This window comes from Aquarana catesbeiana, linkage group LG02 (genome assembly GCF_042186555.1).
Source record: "Aquarana catesbeiana isolate 2022-GZ linkage group LG02, ASM4218655v1, whole genome shotgun sequence".
Lineage (NCBI taxonomy): Eukaryota > Metazoa > Chordata > Amphibia > Anura > Ranidae > Aquarana > Aquarana catesbeiana.
Window position 1 is genome coordinate 82,629,304 of NC_133325.1, and position 17,987 is coordinate 82,647,290.

General features: G+C 42.9%; 1 protein-coding gene across 1 annotated transcript in view; it reads right to left on the bottom strand.

The window, feature by feature from the left end:
* The window catches only part of PDGFD (platelet derived growth factor D), a 392,123-nt gene that overhangs the window by 227,373 nt on the left and 146,763 nt on the right, over positions 1-17,987 (bottom strand). Inside the window, exon 2 of the mRNA XM_073613110.1 lies at positions 12,189-12,393. Within this exon, the coding sequence (XP_073469211.1) occupies positions 12,189-12,393 (205 nt within the window). The remainder of the gene's footprint in view (positions 1-12,188; positions 12,394-17,987) is intronic.

The following is a 17,987-nucleotide window of genomic DNA, read 5'->3' on the forward strand; positions in this document are numbered from 1 at the left end:
ATAAATTTGGCCCAAAGTGTATTCTACTACATTTCTTTGGTGGAAATAACCCAAATCAGTGTATATTATTTAGTCTTTTATATTAAATTGATCAATCCTGATGTACCGATGACCTAATTTCTTGAGGCCCTAAAATGCCAGGACAGTACAAATATCCCCCAAATGACCCCTTTTTGGAAAGTAGACAAATACATAGATTAAATCGCCAGTACAGTGACTTCAAATGTTGATAGCAAAAAATTATATATAATGAGATAAAAAAAACCCATATAATCACATAAGTCAAAGTAAACTATCAAATGGTTGAAATTGATAGCTATACACGCATACCCCATTTTAAGTACACAATGGGGTTTATTTACTAAAGCTGGAAAGTGCTCACTTCTGCATAGAAACCAATGAGCTTCCAGGTTTTATTACCAAAGCTTAATTGAACAAGCCAAGGATAGAAGCTCATTGGTTTCTATGCAGAAGTGAGCCTGATTTTGCACTTTCCAGCTTTAGTAAATAAACCCCATTGTGTACTTAAAAGTGGGGTATGCCTGTATAGTAAAACAAAATAAGTGAAGTGAAGACCCCAGATGATGTCTTATTAGATGAAACGCGTCGGGACGGGCTCTGCTGATGCCACTGCGTCACCTTTTACCAATATTGCAAAGCGCTTTTTCTCTTCATATAATGTGAGTGTTCCCTTTTTTATATACAACTAAATGTCTTATCCATAACGAAATTACACTATGTGGCCTATTCCTTCTTCTTCTTATAAATATATACCCGGGAGGAAAATTCTCTGATATATCCTCTGGTCATTATCCCTTCGGTGGGCATCCATTTGAAAAGTACTGTGAAGGACCATAGAAGTCTCTCCCTTCCATTGGATATCGTTTGTGCCGAATGATCCCCCTGGGTGTATTACACTACAAGCCTTACTGACTCATTAGGCTTATGCCTATTTGGGTTCAACTTTTCTGGTAAGCCTTATATATATATATATATATATATATATATATATATATATATATATATATATCGGTGGTGGATTATCTACTGACAAATTGTCTGCACCAAGTTTTTTCAAGTCACCATGTCGTCATATAAGGACTTTGATGTTTTTCCATGAATGCACATATATTTTTGCTTCACTTATTTTGTTTTACTATACAGCTATCAATTTCAACCATTTGACAGTTTACTTTGACTTATGTGATTATATGAGTTTTTTTGATCTCATTACATATAATTTTTTGCTATCAACATTTGAAGTCACTGTACTGGCAATTTAATCACATTATCTTGCTATACAGTATTTTGATATCACCGAGTTCCTTTATACATGGGGTACTGCACTGCACCAGTAGTCACATTATTTGTTGTCTAGTATATCTGACATCATATTAGCACTACACTTTCCTTTTATAAAATAAGTGTATGTAGAATTAATGGAAAGCTTTGATTTTTTGCAAAAGAAGTACACTAATGCTATTTTGGTACATAGGGAAGCTGTAATTTAGAAAAAAAAAAAGGTGAACTTAGCCTTTAACCACTTCCCGCCCGCCCTATAGCGGATTGACGTCCGGGAAGTGGTTGTGTTATCCTGACTGGACGTCATATGACGTCCAGCAGGATAACATGCCGCAGCGCGCCCCCGGGGGCGCGCATCGCGGCGATCGGTGGAGCGGTGTGTCAGTCTGACACACCGCTACACTGATCTTGGTAAAAAGCCTCCGGCGGAGGCTCTTTACCACGTGATCAGCCGTGTCCAATCACGGCTGATCACGCTGTCAATAGGAAGAGCCGTTGATTGGCTCTTCCTCACTCGCGTCTGACAGACGCAAGTAGAGGAGAGCCGATCGGCGGTTCTCCTGGCAGGGGGGGTCTGCGCTGATTGTTTATCAGCGCAGCCCCCCCTCAGATCACTCCACTGGACTACCAGGGATGCCACTAGGACCACCAGGGAAGGGGCAACGTGGATGGCCAGGTATGTACCCCATGGCCATCCACATGTGCCCAATCTGTGCCAATCAGTGCCCACAAATGGGCATTGATTGGCACTATTATGTCCATGATATGCCCAGATCTGCCCAGCAATGCTCTATCAGTGCCACCTGTCATTGCCCATCTGTGCCACCTGTCATTGCCCATCTGTGCCACCTGTCATTGCCCATCTGTGCCACCTGTCATTGCCCATCAGTGCCCATCTGTGCCCATCAGTGCCCACCTATCAGTGCCCATCAGTGCCACACATCAGTGCCACACATACGTACCCATCAGTACCACCCATATATACCAATCAATGTCACCTACGAGTGCCCATCAGTGCCGCCTATGAGTGCCCATCGTTGCCACCTATGAGTGCCCATCAGTGCCGCATACCAGTGCCACCTATCAGTGCCCATCAGTGCCACCTATCAGTGCCCATCAGTGCCGCCTATCAGTGCCCATCATCAGTGCCCGTTAGTGCCACCTCATCAGTGCCACCTCATTGGTGCCACCTCATCGGTGCCCATCAGTGCCGCCGTATCAGTGCCCATCTGTGCCGCCGTATCAGCGCCCATTATTGAAGGAGAAAGCGTACTTATTTACAAAAAAATTTAACAGAAACAAAGAAAAACTTGTTTTTTTTCGAAGTTTTCAGTCTTTTTTTATTTGTTGCGCAAAAAATAAAAACCGCAGAGGTGATCAAATACCACCAAAAGAAAGCTCTATTTGTGGGAACAAAATGATAAAAAATTTGTTTGGGTACAGTGTAGCATGACCGCGCAATTGTCATTCAAATTGCAACAGCGCTGAAAGGTGAAAATTGGGCTGGGCGGGAAGGTGTCTAAGTGCCTGGTATTGAAGTGGTTAAGGAACTTTGTACTTGCAATTTTGCTTTTTGAAAAAAACAAAATACTGGCCCTCCCTAAATCTAAGCGCTCATGAATTAAGTGAGATGAATCACTGGTAGGTGCACTATAATACACCTCCCTCACAAACAAAACCAATTAAGGCTGTAGCTGCTACTGTTCACCTGACAAACAATATGGGTACATAAAACAAACAAAATAAGGCAGCGCTACATAAAAATACCATAACATCAATGCATGTGCCAGTGCAGGAATGAAAGTGGTATTAAAGTAAAAGTTGGTGATAAATTCCTCAGTCCATATATAGTGAAAAAAGTCCCATCTGGAAAAAAGTCCCATTCACTTATGTTCAAGGATATTCTACCACCATCACCTCCACTCGTGAGAAAAATCGGGGGACAAATCACCCCTACAGGAAATACGCTTACCAGACTGAGCTGGAAAATAGGCATCAATGGTCACAGGTGTCAGTTAATGAATGGGTATTCTCCATCCCATACTGTGGCTCAGAAGTTAGATCTTTACACTGATACTCTCATGCAAAAACAAAAAGAAATATCCATAGCATAATTCCGTTTAAAATGCTTTAATCACAACTTCCAAACCCACTCTTAAGTATTGCACTTGCAATGTAAACATAAAATCGAGCAATAACACCCTCAGATGATGTCGTTGATGACGAAACGCGTCAGTGTTGGGTCAAGCGACTGCCAATAGTGACGTCATCACGCTGATTGGGACGGGATGGGCACTTGCTAGTGAGCGTTGCAGAGCGAGGTAGGAGATGCCGCCTGGTATGTGATCCTGCACGGACATGGATGATGTCAATGTGATTTATTGCTCGATTTTATGTTTACATTGTAAGTGCATTACTTAAGAGGGGGTTGGGAAGTTGTAATTAAAGCATTTTAAACGGAATTATGCTATGGATGTTTCTTTTTGCTTTTGCATGAGAGTATCAGTGTAAAGATCTAACTTCTGAGCCGCAGTATGAGATGGAAAATACCCATTCATTAACTGACACCTGTGACCATTGATGTCTATTTTCCAGCTCAGTCTGGTAAGCGTATTTCCTATAGGGGTGATTTGTCCCCCGATTTTTCTCACAAGCGGAGTTGATGGTGGTAGAATATCCTTAAACATAAGTGAATGGGACTTTTTTCCAGACTGACTTTTTTCACTATATATGGACTGAGGAATTTATCACCAACTTTTACTTTAATACCACTTTCATTCCTGCACTGACACAAGCATTGATGTTATGGTATTTTTATGTAGCGCTGCTTTATTTTGTTTGTTTTATGTACCCAATTTTGCTTTTTGTTAGACTTTTTATTCATTACATACACATTTCTTTGAAGAATTTTGTCCAGATACCTCAAAGGGCCATAATACAATTTCTCTGAAACACAGAAATAGTAGCGATATACAATATGTGGTCATATTTTTTACAGCACCATTCCACATGCTACAGTATAATCTGCATTGCTACAAAAGAAATGGCCAATTAAATTGATTTATGAGCTGAAAATGTGTAGTGTGAGGTTAAAGTTCTTACATTTTAATTGGGCTGAGTAATATCCTCTAACGCTCCAAGTGCTTGGCTGCACATGGTCTGCAGAACATAGTCCCAAATATTAAACTTTAACTTTAAAAACCAACTTCGTGTTTGATGGTACTGCATCATTCTATCCCCTATTGGATATTTACCCCCCCCCCCCCCCCCAGGACTATAGAAAGGAGATCTTCACCTAATGCTTATATGGCTGTGACATGCAAAGCTTACTTTTTCAGACTAGCTAACATTATATACATAAAAATGCTTTTCGGGCACAAAAAATTGTATTAGAAAAATGAGTACAGTGCTAGGAGCCTGGAACGCTTGTTTTTGGCACTGGGCTTCATCACCGAAAACAAAAATAAATAAAATGTGAACAGCTTTGTACTCTGTGTAGCATCTAACCAAGCCTTCCTCAACCTTTTCAACAGAGAGGAACCCTTGCAATAACTTTCTGGTTTCAGGGAACCCCTGCTAAAAAATACTGTATCTACAACTCATAATACAATAGTGTGATGGTCAGTGGGAAGAACGCTCCTTAAACTTGTGCACATTAGAAAGAATTACAGATAGCTAAAAAGATCCATAGTATCAGTGGGAATTTATCTGAGAAGCAGAAATTTCTCATTATTCAAGGAACCCCTAACAACCTTGGAAGAAAATCTAGGGTTCCAATGGGACACTGGTTAAGATACTGTGATCTAACCTGTAACACAACTCCAGCAATGATTTACCATAGAAGAACTCTTATGCCGCGTACACACGGGCGGAGCTTTTGACTGACTTTTGACGGACTTTTGAACGAACGGACTTGCCTACACACGATCACACCAAAGTCCGATGGATTCGTATGTGATGACGTACGACCGGACTAAAATAAGGAAGTTGATAGCCAGTAGCCAATAGTTGCCCTAGCGTGGGTTTTTGTCCATCGGACTAGCATACAGACGAGCGGATTTTTCGACAGGACTCGAGTCCGTCGGGAAGATTTGAAACATGTTCTAAATCTAAAGTCCGTCAGATTTTTGACCGAAAAAGTCCGCTGCAGGTCCGATGAAGCCCACACACGGTCGGATTGTCCACCAGATTCGGTCAGTCGGACCAGTCCAGTCGAAAAGTCCGCCCGTGTGTACACGGCATTAGCTAACATTTAACTTTTCCACTAACACTTTAAAACCCAAGGCCTCAGTCACATGGTCATATCATAATGGTAAGAAATTTACAGATCACCAAAGCGGACCTTCAGTCATTTTTTCATCTTTCCATCTATTAAATCTTCTGCCCTTGTTGTTTTAACTTTGGATAGAAAAACATTTTTTTTTTCTGCCAGTAAATACCTTATACAGCCCACTTCCTGTTTCTTGTCTGGTCATTAGCCTAGGATTATGACATCATGCACAGCTCTCTCTCTTACTTTTGTGAGAGTTTGCCAGGAAGGGTGGGGGGAGGAGAGATAAGAGGGCCAATCAGAGCTGCAGAGCTTGAGGGGGCTGGATGAGGGCGGAGATAACAGGAGACTTCAGAGATCTATGTGTATTCATCCACAGAGGAGAAATTAGCAGGTAAGCAGAGGTGTGAATGTGTCTGTCTGTATATGCGTGTGTTTGTCTGTATATATGTGTGTGTATGTGTATGTGTGTGTCTGAAATTATGTGTGTGTATGTCTGTGTGCCTCTGTGTATCTGTGTAAATCCAGGAAGTGAACAGGCAGCAGCTTCAGATGCCCATAGTTAAAATGGCTGCAGCCAGACTCAGTGGAGGGAGATTTCTGCAGCATATTTGGCAAGTACAGAATCACAGTATATATAAAATAATATGCAAAGTGGTTGGAGGGAAGCTTCAGAATGGCAAAGATATTTTTATTACAAATTATGTGAGCAGACTGCAGTTCCACTTTAAGGCAAGGAATGTGGTTTCAATGGTATACGTGTATACATACTGTATGTCCTCTGATGCAGATTTTTGAATTTTGTGTTACAGATCTGAAGGCAGTGCATTTTTACACACCTGTGTTAATGCCGCTATTGAAAACAATGCATCTGCATTCAGATCTGTAAATAAAAAAAACTGTTGTAAATGTGTTTTTTTTTTTTACAGGCGTGTGAATGGGGCCTATGTTTAGGCAAAAAAATAGGTCATCAAACTTTTTTCTGTTACAGCTGTAGCAAGACTATATGGGTCCAGGAAAGCATTAAAGTGGTTTTAAATGTTGAAGGTTTTTTACCTTCGTGCAATCTATCCATGAAGGTAAAAAACATTCTGCGTGCAGTGCCCCCCCCCCCCCCCAATCCTTACCTGGGCTCCTTCCAATCCAACGATCCCAGGACTCTCCCTCCTCATTGGCTGAGACAGCAGTGGGAGCCCATTGGTTCCCACTGCTCTCAATCACAGCCAGTGAGCCAATGGAGGGAGAGCAGGGGCAGGGCCAAGCCATGGCTCTATGCATACCTCCCAACATTTTGAGAAGGGAATGAGGGACACCTACCAGCAAACGTATGTAGGCATGGGACATGCCCCCAGCCACACCCCCTTAAAGGAGCGTTAACCCAAGAAAAAGGTTAATAAATCCACAAGGGCTTTTTTTTTTTTACCACTACCATTCCTTTATATTGGCTTTCAAAATGTACTAATGCAGCAATTTAGAATTTGGAAGAAAGGTTTAGCATTGGGAAACACTTTTTGAAAGATAAAAAGTGCATTTTATATACAGCTATATAGATCAGACCAAAATGAGGGACAAATAATGAGGAAAGAGGGACAGAGGGACATTGATCCAAATCAGAGAAAGGTGGGAGCTATGTTCTATGGGGTTGATTTACTAAAGGCAAAAAGACTGTGCACCTTGCAAAGTGCAGTTGCTCCAGAGCTTAGTAAATGAGGTAAGGCTTCACTTTGCAAAGAGTACCCACTCATGTGCAAGGAACATAAAAAAAACAGAATTTTTGCTTGAACATGATTGGATGGTGGACATCAGCAGAGCCTCTACTCATTTACTAAGCTCTAGACTAGTGCAACTGCACTTTGGAAAGTGCACAGTCTTTTTCCCTTTAGTAAATCAACCCCTATGTGTCTTATTGACTGTGCACTTTGCAGTTGCTCCAGAGATAAATAAATGAGCAGAAACTCTGCTGACTTCCATCATCCAATCATGTGCAAGAAAAAATGTGTTTTTTAAATTTTCCTTGCACTTGATTGGGTACTCTTTGCAAAGTGAAGCTTTACATAATTTACTCTTGAGTAACTGCACAGTCTATTTTCCTTTAGTAAATCAACCCCAAAGTCTCCCAATCAATGCTGTGTTCTCATAGGTCCTCTCCTGACAGGTTCCAGCCTTATAAACTATGATGAGAATGTTGTGTAAAATTTTAGATGTAGTGTCATGTAGCTTTTTTTCATAAATATGACTAATAAGAGCCTTTAGTAGTGTATAAGAAAACTTGTATTCCAATTTTCCATTTAACCATGTAATATTTGCCAAAACTTTTTGAAGCTTATTCAGTTTTCCTTGTCAAAAAAGTTTATTGAACATACAATAATATAAAGATACATGAAGGAAGTTTATTCACTTTTCACCACTCAGAAGCATTCATTACTGCATGCAGTTTAAAAATGTTATACACTGTATATAAAATAATGATGAGCAAGACATTTTTCATAGTGTCTGAAAAACATGGCCGGCGATTGTGGCTCGAACATGGGTATTTTTTACATACTGTATATGATAGGCATGTCCTAATCCAGCCTTTATGGACAGTAACTACAATTTAGTGAAGATAAACTAGGGCTCAAAACACCCTTAGCTATATAAAAAAACAATTATGTTTGGCTATACCGGATAGGATGTTACAGGCCCCAAGAGAAGCTTGTTATTTTTTAATGATGGTTGCAGGAACATGAACTGCTCAGGCTTGGAAATCCTCAGGAGATTAGATTCAAAAGATGTATAGTTTTTTAAAACAGAGGAGCTATCTGTAACAGGGCACAAGACTTTTTATATACGATTTCAAACAAAGCTGGGAATATTGGTTTTGGCGTGATTTTCTTTTTCTTCTTTTTACATTCAGAACCACTGAACTCCAGGCATATATAAAAGATACAAACTAATGTGTCCCTGTATTTATTACTACATCATTAAAATAGATTTTTTTTAAATGCAAGCAGTGTAAACACCTCCATTTGACTCGTTATTAGCCTTCTGCAATCCCTGTACAGCAGAGCTGAGACTGGGAAAGGAAGAAGCAGGAGGCGTGACCAGGGTGAGAAAGATGAGCTCATCACTGTGCTACTTCTCCTCTCACCATCCAGAAAAGGACTGGAGGACCCACAAAACCTGTAATTGTTAATGAACCTGCAGCAGAGAGATCTCCAGGCTGGGCCGTGTGGCAGAGTGGTGTAATTCTCAGAACTGGATAGACAGAAAATGTAATACCTTTGGAAGGTAAAAAAAAAAAAAAATCTTCCTTATATGTATGTAGCACTGCCCCCTTGGGGGTTGCTTAGAATTGCATGTTTGTCTGCGCCACCTTGACCCTGTGAACTTTCCAGCCCTTCTGACACTCTAGGTTCAGATTTGTTATTAATACCTTTAAATAATACATTGACACAAGGCAGATTGATTAGCTCTCTCAGATTTTACTTAATCAAGAGAAGAGTCCTGTAACAGGGCGTTAGTCAGCCAAATCCTGGATAAACAGCCAAGACTCAGTTGAAAAAGTCCCCAAAGCGCTTAAATTACAGTTTGAAATGATAGTTACATAATATAAATGCACACAGAAACAGACAATAAATGAATGGATCTCTAAAAACGCTACTCGTTGCTGTTTATAATACCACTGCTAAAGGGGAACCCCAGGCCGGCCTATTATACCTTTAATCCCAATGAGAGATGAAGTAATATACAGTAACTCACAATAGTGAGTACACCCCTCACATTTATGTACATATTTTATTATATCTTTTCATGTGACAACACTGAAGAAATGACACTTTGCTACAATGTAAAGTAGTGAGTGTACAAGTTTGCCCCCCCCCCAAAAAAACAAAACAATATATGTACCAATTCTTTATCATAAGTAATTACAAAGTTATAGATTCATGAACAGACACATAGCAGAAATGTGAAAATATGGTCTGGTCCATAGGGGGTAAACAGGAGAGCCAAGGTGGATATACAGCAGAAAGTGAGAGAAAATATTTCCAGGAAGATGTGCCCTCTGATAACAACTCACCCCACTGCTGACAATGGTCACCAGGACAGAAAGAGAAGATACATTTCCTTCACAAGAACACAGACCAAGATTCTACCCCTTCCTTAATCTATCCAAATTACAAAAAAAAGAAGGGAATGCAGGTGAAGAGGAGCTTTGTTCCCCTGAAGCCTCCATAAGTGTCATCAGAGGAGCATCTGTCCGATTTGACGCTGCTACCCTGGGTGACCTCTGCAGCCATCTTTAATGAGGTCAATGCTAATAGCACAGTGGTGTAGTGGATAGCACTTTTGTATGGCAGTAAAGAGAGTTACTGGTTCAAAGATTCTAACCCTTCCTTAATCTATCCAAATTACAAAAAAAAGAAGGGAATGCAGGTAAAGAGGAACTTTGTTCCTCTGAAGCCTCCATAAGTGTCATCAGAGGAGCAGCTGTCCGATTGGACGCTGCTACCCTGGGTGACTTCTGCAGCCATCTTTAGTGAGGTCAATGCTAATAGCACAGTGGTGTAGTGGATAGCACTTTCGCCTAGCAGTCTCCCTGTGCCTATGTAGGTTTCCTCTGGGTACTCCGGTTTCCTCCGAACTCCAAAGACATGCTGGTAGGTTAATTGGATCCTGTCTAAATTGGCCCTTAGTATGTGTATGTATGAATGTGAGTTAGGGACCTTAGAGTGTAAGCTCCTTGAGGGTAGGGACTGACATGAATTTAAAATGTATATGTAAAGTGCTGCGTAAATTGACGGCGCTATATAAGTACCTGAAATATGTAAATCGATAGTACTATCCCACTGCTGTTGGTGCGCATTTGCGAAGTGGATAGTGTAGGGACAGGAGAGGAGCTGAGGAGAGATTCTGGTAGAGGAGGGAAATGCAGGAATACCATACCAAGCTTCTCTATTAGGGAACTCTAGACAGTTGGGACAAGGACCCTCCTTTCAGTTTTACGAAAGGCGTCTGCACCATTGTTCTGCCTGTCAGCCACCCCCTTCATCAGATGCTGCTCTGGTAAAATAAGCCAGAGTGTCCCCCCCAAGTGAAGAGATAATGTTAAAGTACTGCCAACATTGTCAAGAGCTATTATACCAGGGTTGCCTGTGATATTAGAGATCTGTTGCCATAATGTATGGAATGGTGAAGCAAGCGCATTGCCGCGTTCTTTCACGTTATTTGTATCTTCTACTTATCCAAATAATAATTGTGCCACCTTCTTTAATCTTGCAGTACCTTTATTCTTTCTTACCAAGCAACTGGCCCGCTCCAAGGCTCTATGGGACCAGAGCTGCCACTAACCCAATTATCTCATATTAATCAAGGGGCTATTGGAAATATTAGAGTGTTTAATAAAGATGGCCATACACTAGCAGAATTTCAAAATAAATTTTTCATTCTTAGAACACTCATTTGATTTTTTAATTGTTATTGGATTCATAGGAGCAGGGTGGAATATTTCTTTCGAACAAACACATTTCTAATAGTGGATGTGGTTTTCTTTCTGAAAAGTCCATTCACTCCCGCATTGAATGTTAAAAGCAAACATTTTTTTAAGACCTTTCGAATGCAATTTACTATATCATTGAATGTGCTGATGAGAATGTTCATACAAATGGTCATAAGAACATTTACTGGTGTATAGCCAGCTTATAGTTATCCATAACCCCTGCTGTAGGCAGTGCCATGGTGGAATGATGCTATGGCATGCGTCTTTCATATAAGACAAACTCACTGCCCCAGTCATTCACCAGGTTGGAGTCAGCACTGATAGTTTGAGCACCATCACGTTTTAACAGCACTAGTGGAACTGCTGGCTCTTCCTGGAGGGAGTAAATTAAAGTGATTCTAAAGGCTTTTTACCTTAATGCACTCTCTGCAATAAGTTAAAACATCTTCTATGTCCAGGATCCCCCCCCAGCACCCACTTATATTTACCTGAGCCCAATCTCAATCCAGCACTGTGCACGATAGCTGTGGCTCGACCCCCCCCCCCCACACTGGGTAGATTGATAGCAGGGGGAGCCATTGCTGTCAATCAAATTCTGTGATGAGGGAGCAAGTGGCGGGGCCAAGCCACGTTGTCTGTGCCTGTAAACACAGATAGGGTGGTTTGGAATTGAGATTGCATGAGTGCCTCCATAGGAAGCAGCTTCCTATGGGGGCACCCACTGAAGAGGTGGAGCCAGGAGTGCTGGTAGGGGAGCACAGAAAAGGAGGATTGGGGCTGCTCTGTGTAAAACCATTGCGCAGAGTAGGTAAGTATAACATGTTTGTTATTTTTAAAAGAGGATCAAAGGTTTACAATCAAAGGACCCTTTTACCAGCTTGTGAACTATATGGTTGGCCTGTCAGTGCAATTCAACTGTTATAAACATTTGATTGCTGTACACTGTTGAAAATTACACTGATGAAAAACTAAAGATACTGGGATCTATTCTCACCAGTGACATCTAGTTTGTATGCGCTCTCTGAGTTTTCTCTGGATGCCATGAAGCCAAGGTTTGATTTCAGTTAGCTAGCAGGCATAATAAACAGAAATGTCAACTGTGGTTATACCAGGCTTCCAATTCGGACGTTCACTCACCTGCAAACATCATTTTCTTGTTCTTCTAATCCAAACTGGCTATCAAATGTGAGCTGTACCCTCGTGTTTTCTGCAGAGTCCAGAATCCATGTCAGGAGCAAGTTTCTTGGGTAACTGGCAGGAAAGCGGGGACTGCTTATGCAACCATTTCCCACCACTTGAATGGTTTCTTCTTTTCGGTAGAGTCTCGTAAGTAGGTTACTCTCTGTAAGAACAGACATAAAAAAATCACAGTCATTTAACAGATTCATATTGCGTGAAATACTGCAAGGCTTTTAAAATTGCATAATTGCTGTGACATCATCATCACTGGTGAACATCAAGCGCCAAAATCTTTCAGCTACGAAGAATGGCTTTTCAGCTTCTTTTAAACTGAACCCCAAGGAAATATTAGGAAACAATTAATTTCATTGTGAATTCATTAAAAATCATTCAAACTTACTGCAACACACATTAAAAAATGTATGTTTTAACATGCGTTGACTGATTTTGCCAACTACGCTGTGTTGCGGTGCCACAGATTTTGATTACCACCTAAAAAAGCACTGTACAGCAGATCCCAAGCCATGCCGCATATGCTGTCCCTTGAGGTTTGATTAAAAAAGGGCTAGGTTTTTTTTTGTCTGTTGCAGAGTGTTGGCAGCCCCTTCATATTGAAAGGATCACAAAAGTGTGAATCCAGCTTTAATGTATTTTTTAGAATTACTCGTGTAGATACCTGAGTTTGCCTTTAAGTAGAAAAAAGGCCTCCTAATAAAAATATGTGCTGTTGAACATAATTATAGTCCACAAAGTCCCACAAATTGTTTATCCTGCCAGAGAAGTCCACCTAATGCAGCTTCCTGTGATAGTGTGGCAACAATGCTGCACTGCTCCTACATTCAGAGCAGAGTTGCTACTCTCATGTAGGCTGAGTCTGCTTACACTATTAGTATTGCCACTGTTGATTCACAAGCACAAGGCAGCACCTGGTCCTGCCCCCATTTCTGTGTTGACAGCACTGCCTTTATTGCTGAAACCCTCCCACTGCGAGCTGTAGTGTGTGGGAGGGGGATCGTATGAGACACGAATGAAGGAAGATTTGGCTTATTCAGGAAAAAAAGGACTTTTTTGCTTACTTTATGAGGTTTGTGCATCACACAGTAACTGAATGTTGTACTTGTTTAACAAGTACAACATTTTAATTGTATTTTATAGCTTTCTGTAATCCACTCTATAGGAGGACTTTACTTAACTGCTTGCCACCCGCCCACCGTCAAATGGCGGCAGGGCAGTGCGGCTCTCGCTCTGGGACGCCGTCATAAGGCGGCGTCCCAGAATGGCCGATTTTGCGCGCCCGGGGGGGCACGCGGCGATCGCGGCCGCGTCATGTTGCTAGGACCCCAATCTCTGCAAAGAGCCACTTCCGCAGCTCTTTAACCATGTGATCGGCTGTGTCCAATCACAGCCGGTCACATGTAAACACGGAGATGCTGGTAATCGGCTCTCCTCACCTCACACTGACAGAGTGTGTGGTGAGGAGAGCCGATCAGCGGCATCTCTACACAGGGGGACATCTAGGAATGTAATCAGTGCCCTGATTACAATATAGCAATACAGTGTCACCAATCAGTGCCAACCATTGCCCACCAATCCCAGCAATCAGTGCCCACCAGTGGCAGCAATCATTGCCCACCACTGACCACAAGTGCCACCAATCAATGCCCATTAGCGATGCCAGTCAGTGCTGGCAATCTGTGCCGCCTATCAGTGCTGCCCATCAATGCCCATCACTGCTGTCGATCAATGCCCATCAGTGTCGCCCATCAATGCCCATCAGTACCGCCTATCAGTGTCGCCTATCAGTGCCCACCAGTGCCGCTTATCAGTGCCCACCAGTGCCGCCTGTCAGTGCTCATCAGTGCTACATATCACTTCCACCTATCAGTGCCCATAAGGGTGGCATATTAGTGCCTCCTCATCAGTGCCACCTCATCAGTGCCCATAAGTACCGCCTCATCAGTGCCATAAGTGCCACCTCATCAATGCCCACCAAGTTCAGCCTATCAGTGCCCATCAGTCCCCCCTCATCAGTGCACATCGGAAAAGGCAAAAAATTACTTAGTTACAAAATGTACTGACAGAAAAAATTGTAAAAAAACATTTTTTTGTAAAAAATAAAAACCCAGCAGTGATTAAATACCACCAAAAGAAAGCTCTATTTGCGTGAAGAAAATGATAAAAAATTTGGCTACAGTGTAGCATGACCGCACAATTGTCATTCAAAGTGCGACAGCGCTGAAAGCTGAAAAATGGCCTGGTCAGGAAGGGGGTGTAAGTGTCCTGTGGGCAAGTGGTTAAACTCCAAGAGAGATATCAAGCAACAATGAATGCAATAAAATATTCATTAAAAAGTCTCAAAGGTCTACAGTATTCAGACATTTTCATTGCAACAACATGCATTAAAATTGTCTGTCACAATTTCCATGTTATTTACTGTCTATATTTCTTGATCAACGGATTGCTTTGGTTTTTGCTTTTTGTTTTTCTTTTTTTGCGAATGTAGATAACCTGTGCATCTGCATTTTGTATTATATTTTTTGTTACATGCTCAGTTTGAGCTGCCCAGGTTTATGACAAGTTTACTAAAACTATATTCAAATTAGTACAATTATGTATGTTGCAAGACTGATCATGACAACCAGCAACTAGCACATTTTTAAACCAACAATGGCAACCTAGGTTTCCTTTAAGGGCCAATTTTTTAACATCCTCAGTGTGACTGTTTATGAGGTTTTTGTAGATGTAAGGATTGTTTAAAACATTTGCACTTTATAGAACACAGGAGACGGGAGAGGTATGTACTTTTTGCTTTACAGGCACATCTTCATTTTCTAATTTGGAGACTGGTATTTTTTGGTAACATTTCATTCCCCATCGTTTCTGCATTTTTTTTCACTGCACCGTGCAACTTTTCATTTCAAGTTTCAACTGGAGAAATGTTGACGTGCAGAACAATGAAAAGCAATAATTTTGCTTTTTATTTTTTGCCTCTACAGACACATCTTTCAACCTATATTACTTTTTTCATTATGGAAACTGCAGGAGAAGATTCTGCAGTGAAGCTGTGAAATCTGGCATCCAACATTAGAAAGATTAAACACTGGGTTCAGGAAAAATTGCATGGTTGCAGCAGGGGCGTACCTAGAGCATTTGGCACCCAGGGCGGATCCTATATCTGGCACCCCCCCAACTTTAAAATGTAAAAACACCCCAATGTGCCCCCTGCATACCTCTGCCTCCCCCAATATCTCTTTGTCACTACTTTGTACCCCCTCTCCACTACTGGACCCCTTTACATTACACAGTCCCCCCTGCAGCTCTGGACCCCTACACATTACACAGCACCCTGCAACTCTAGACCCCTTCACATTACACAAACCCCTGCACCTCTGGACCCCTTTTCATTACACAACCCCCTGCACCTCTGGACCCCTTTACATTACACAGTACCCTGCACCTCTGGAACCCTTTACATTACACAATCCCCTGCACCTCTGGACCCATTTACATTACACAGCATCCTGCACCTCTGGACCCCTTTACATCAAACAGCACCCTGCACCTCTGGACCCTTTTACATTACAAAGCACCCTGCACCTCTAGACCACTTTACATTACACAGCACCCTGCACCTCTGGACCCCTTTACATCACACAGCCCCCTGCACCTCTGGACCCCTTTACATTACAAAGCTCCCTGCACCTCTGGACCCACTTATGTTACACAACCCCCTGTACCTCTGGACCCCTTTACATTACACAGCACCCTGCACCACTGGACCCCTTTACGTTATATAACCCCCTGCACCTTTGGACCCCGTTACATCACACAGCACCCTGCACCTCTGGACCCCTTTATGTTACACAACCCCTGTACCTCTGGACCCCTTTACATCACACAGCACCCTGCACCTCTTGACCCCTTTACATTACACAACCCCCTGCACCTCTGGACCCTTTTACATTACACAACCCCCTGCATCTCTGGACCCCTTTACATTTCACAGCCCTCCCCCACCCTGCAGCTCTGGATCCCTACACATTACACAACCCCCCAGCATTGGACCTCCTGCATGTTACACAGCCACCCCCCCAGCTTTGGACCCCCTGCATGTTACACAGCCACCCCCCCAGCTTTGGACCCCCTGTTTGTTACACAGCCACCCCCACCCCCCAGCTTTGGACCCCCTGTATGTTACACAACCACCCCCCAGCTTTTGACCCCCTGCATGTTACACAGCCACCCCCACCCCCCAGCTTTGGACCCCCTGTATGTTACACAGCCACCCCACCCCCCAGCTTTGGACCCCCTGTTTGTTACACATCCACCCCCCCAGCTTTGGACCCCCTTTTTGTTACACATCCACCCCCCAGCTTTGGACCCCCTGCATGTTACACCGCCACCCCTCAGTTTTGGACCCCCTGAATATAACACAGTCACCCCCCAGCTTTGGACCCCCTGCATGTTACACAGCCACCCCCCAGCTTTGGACCCCCTGCATGTTACACAGTCACCCACCCCAGCTTTGGACCACCTGTATGTTACACAGTCACCCCCCAGCTTTGGACCACCTGTATGTTACACTGCCACCCCCCAGCTTTGGACCCCCTGCATGTTACACAGTCACCCCCCCTCCCATCTCTGGATCCCTGCATGCATGTTTCACAGCTCTGCCCCTTCCTACCTTACTCATGCAGAGGGGGAGACACACCAGCGCTGATCAGAGGGCGGGAACTGCTGGAGTTAATTTTTCATATTAACAATGCTAATGATGGGTTGCTAAGACCACCTAGCAACCAATCACCTGCTAGTTAACTTAGCATTTCCCGTCTTCTATTCAGCGCTGCTGCACTGTCTCTCTCTCCTTCACCTGCTGTACAAGAGAGAGAGACGGTGTTTTCTATATCTCCTGCTCCTGTGTCAATCTGGCGGGGTGTCACCCAGGTAGCAGTACAGTCCGCACCCGGCCCGGGCACCCTCGCATCCTGTCACAGCTCTCCTCTCCCTGCGCTCACATCCATCGCTGCTGCACTGTCTGTGCCCACCGCGCTATCACTGCTGCACTTACGGGGGAGGACGAGGGCGCCGGCCTGGCCCCCCGCCCACTGTGTGGCACCCAGGCAGGTCCACTCCACCGTAGGTACGCCACTGGGTTCCAGTGGTGCAACACTAGTGATATTGGGATCTTGTACTGTATTTGTGTTTTCGATTTTCAGAGATATCACCATAAGTTTTGGCCTACAGATGGTCCCCTGCTTCATACGATCTAAGTTTGCTTTTAGCAACCAGAATTATGTGGAACCCTTTGGTTCCTCCAGGAGTGGCTAGGGGTTCATTAAGCACTGAATAGTGGAGGACTGAGGGTTCTGCTGTTGTAAAAAGATTGATTAAGGCTGGTCTAAATGACTTTTCTTGCCCTCTGACCTTTCCAGTTTAGGAACTGATATACCCTCTTGATGCTTAGAACTACATGACGGTATTGCAACATTCCAGGCATTTCTTATAGCCTCTATATCTACCGAGATGAGAAAAATGGAAAAATAGTGCTGGACCCATAGGGTCATCTTACTGGTAATGCTATCTTAAAGTATTGATGTTAATGTAAATGATCTGGTTCCCAAGCAGGCAGCTTCTACACCTAACAGGATCTCTGCGGTCTGCTTGGCTTTGGGTGTAATTTAACGAAAATGGAAATTGAAGTGTTACACCACTGCTAAGAGGTCCAGATACAACTTTATTTAAAAGTCAGGATGACAA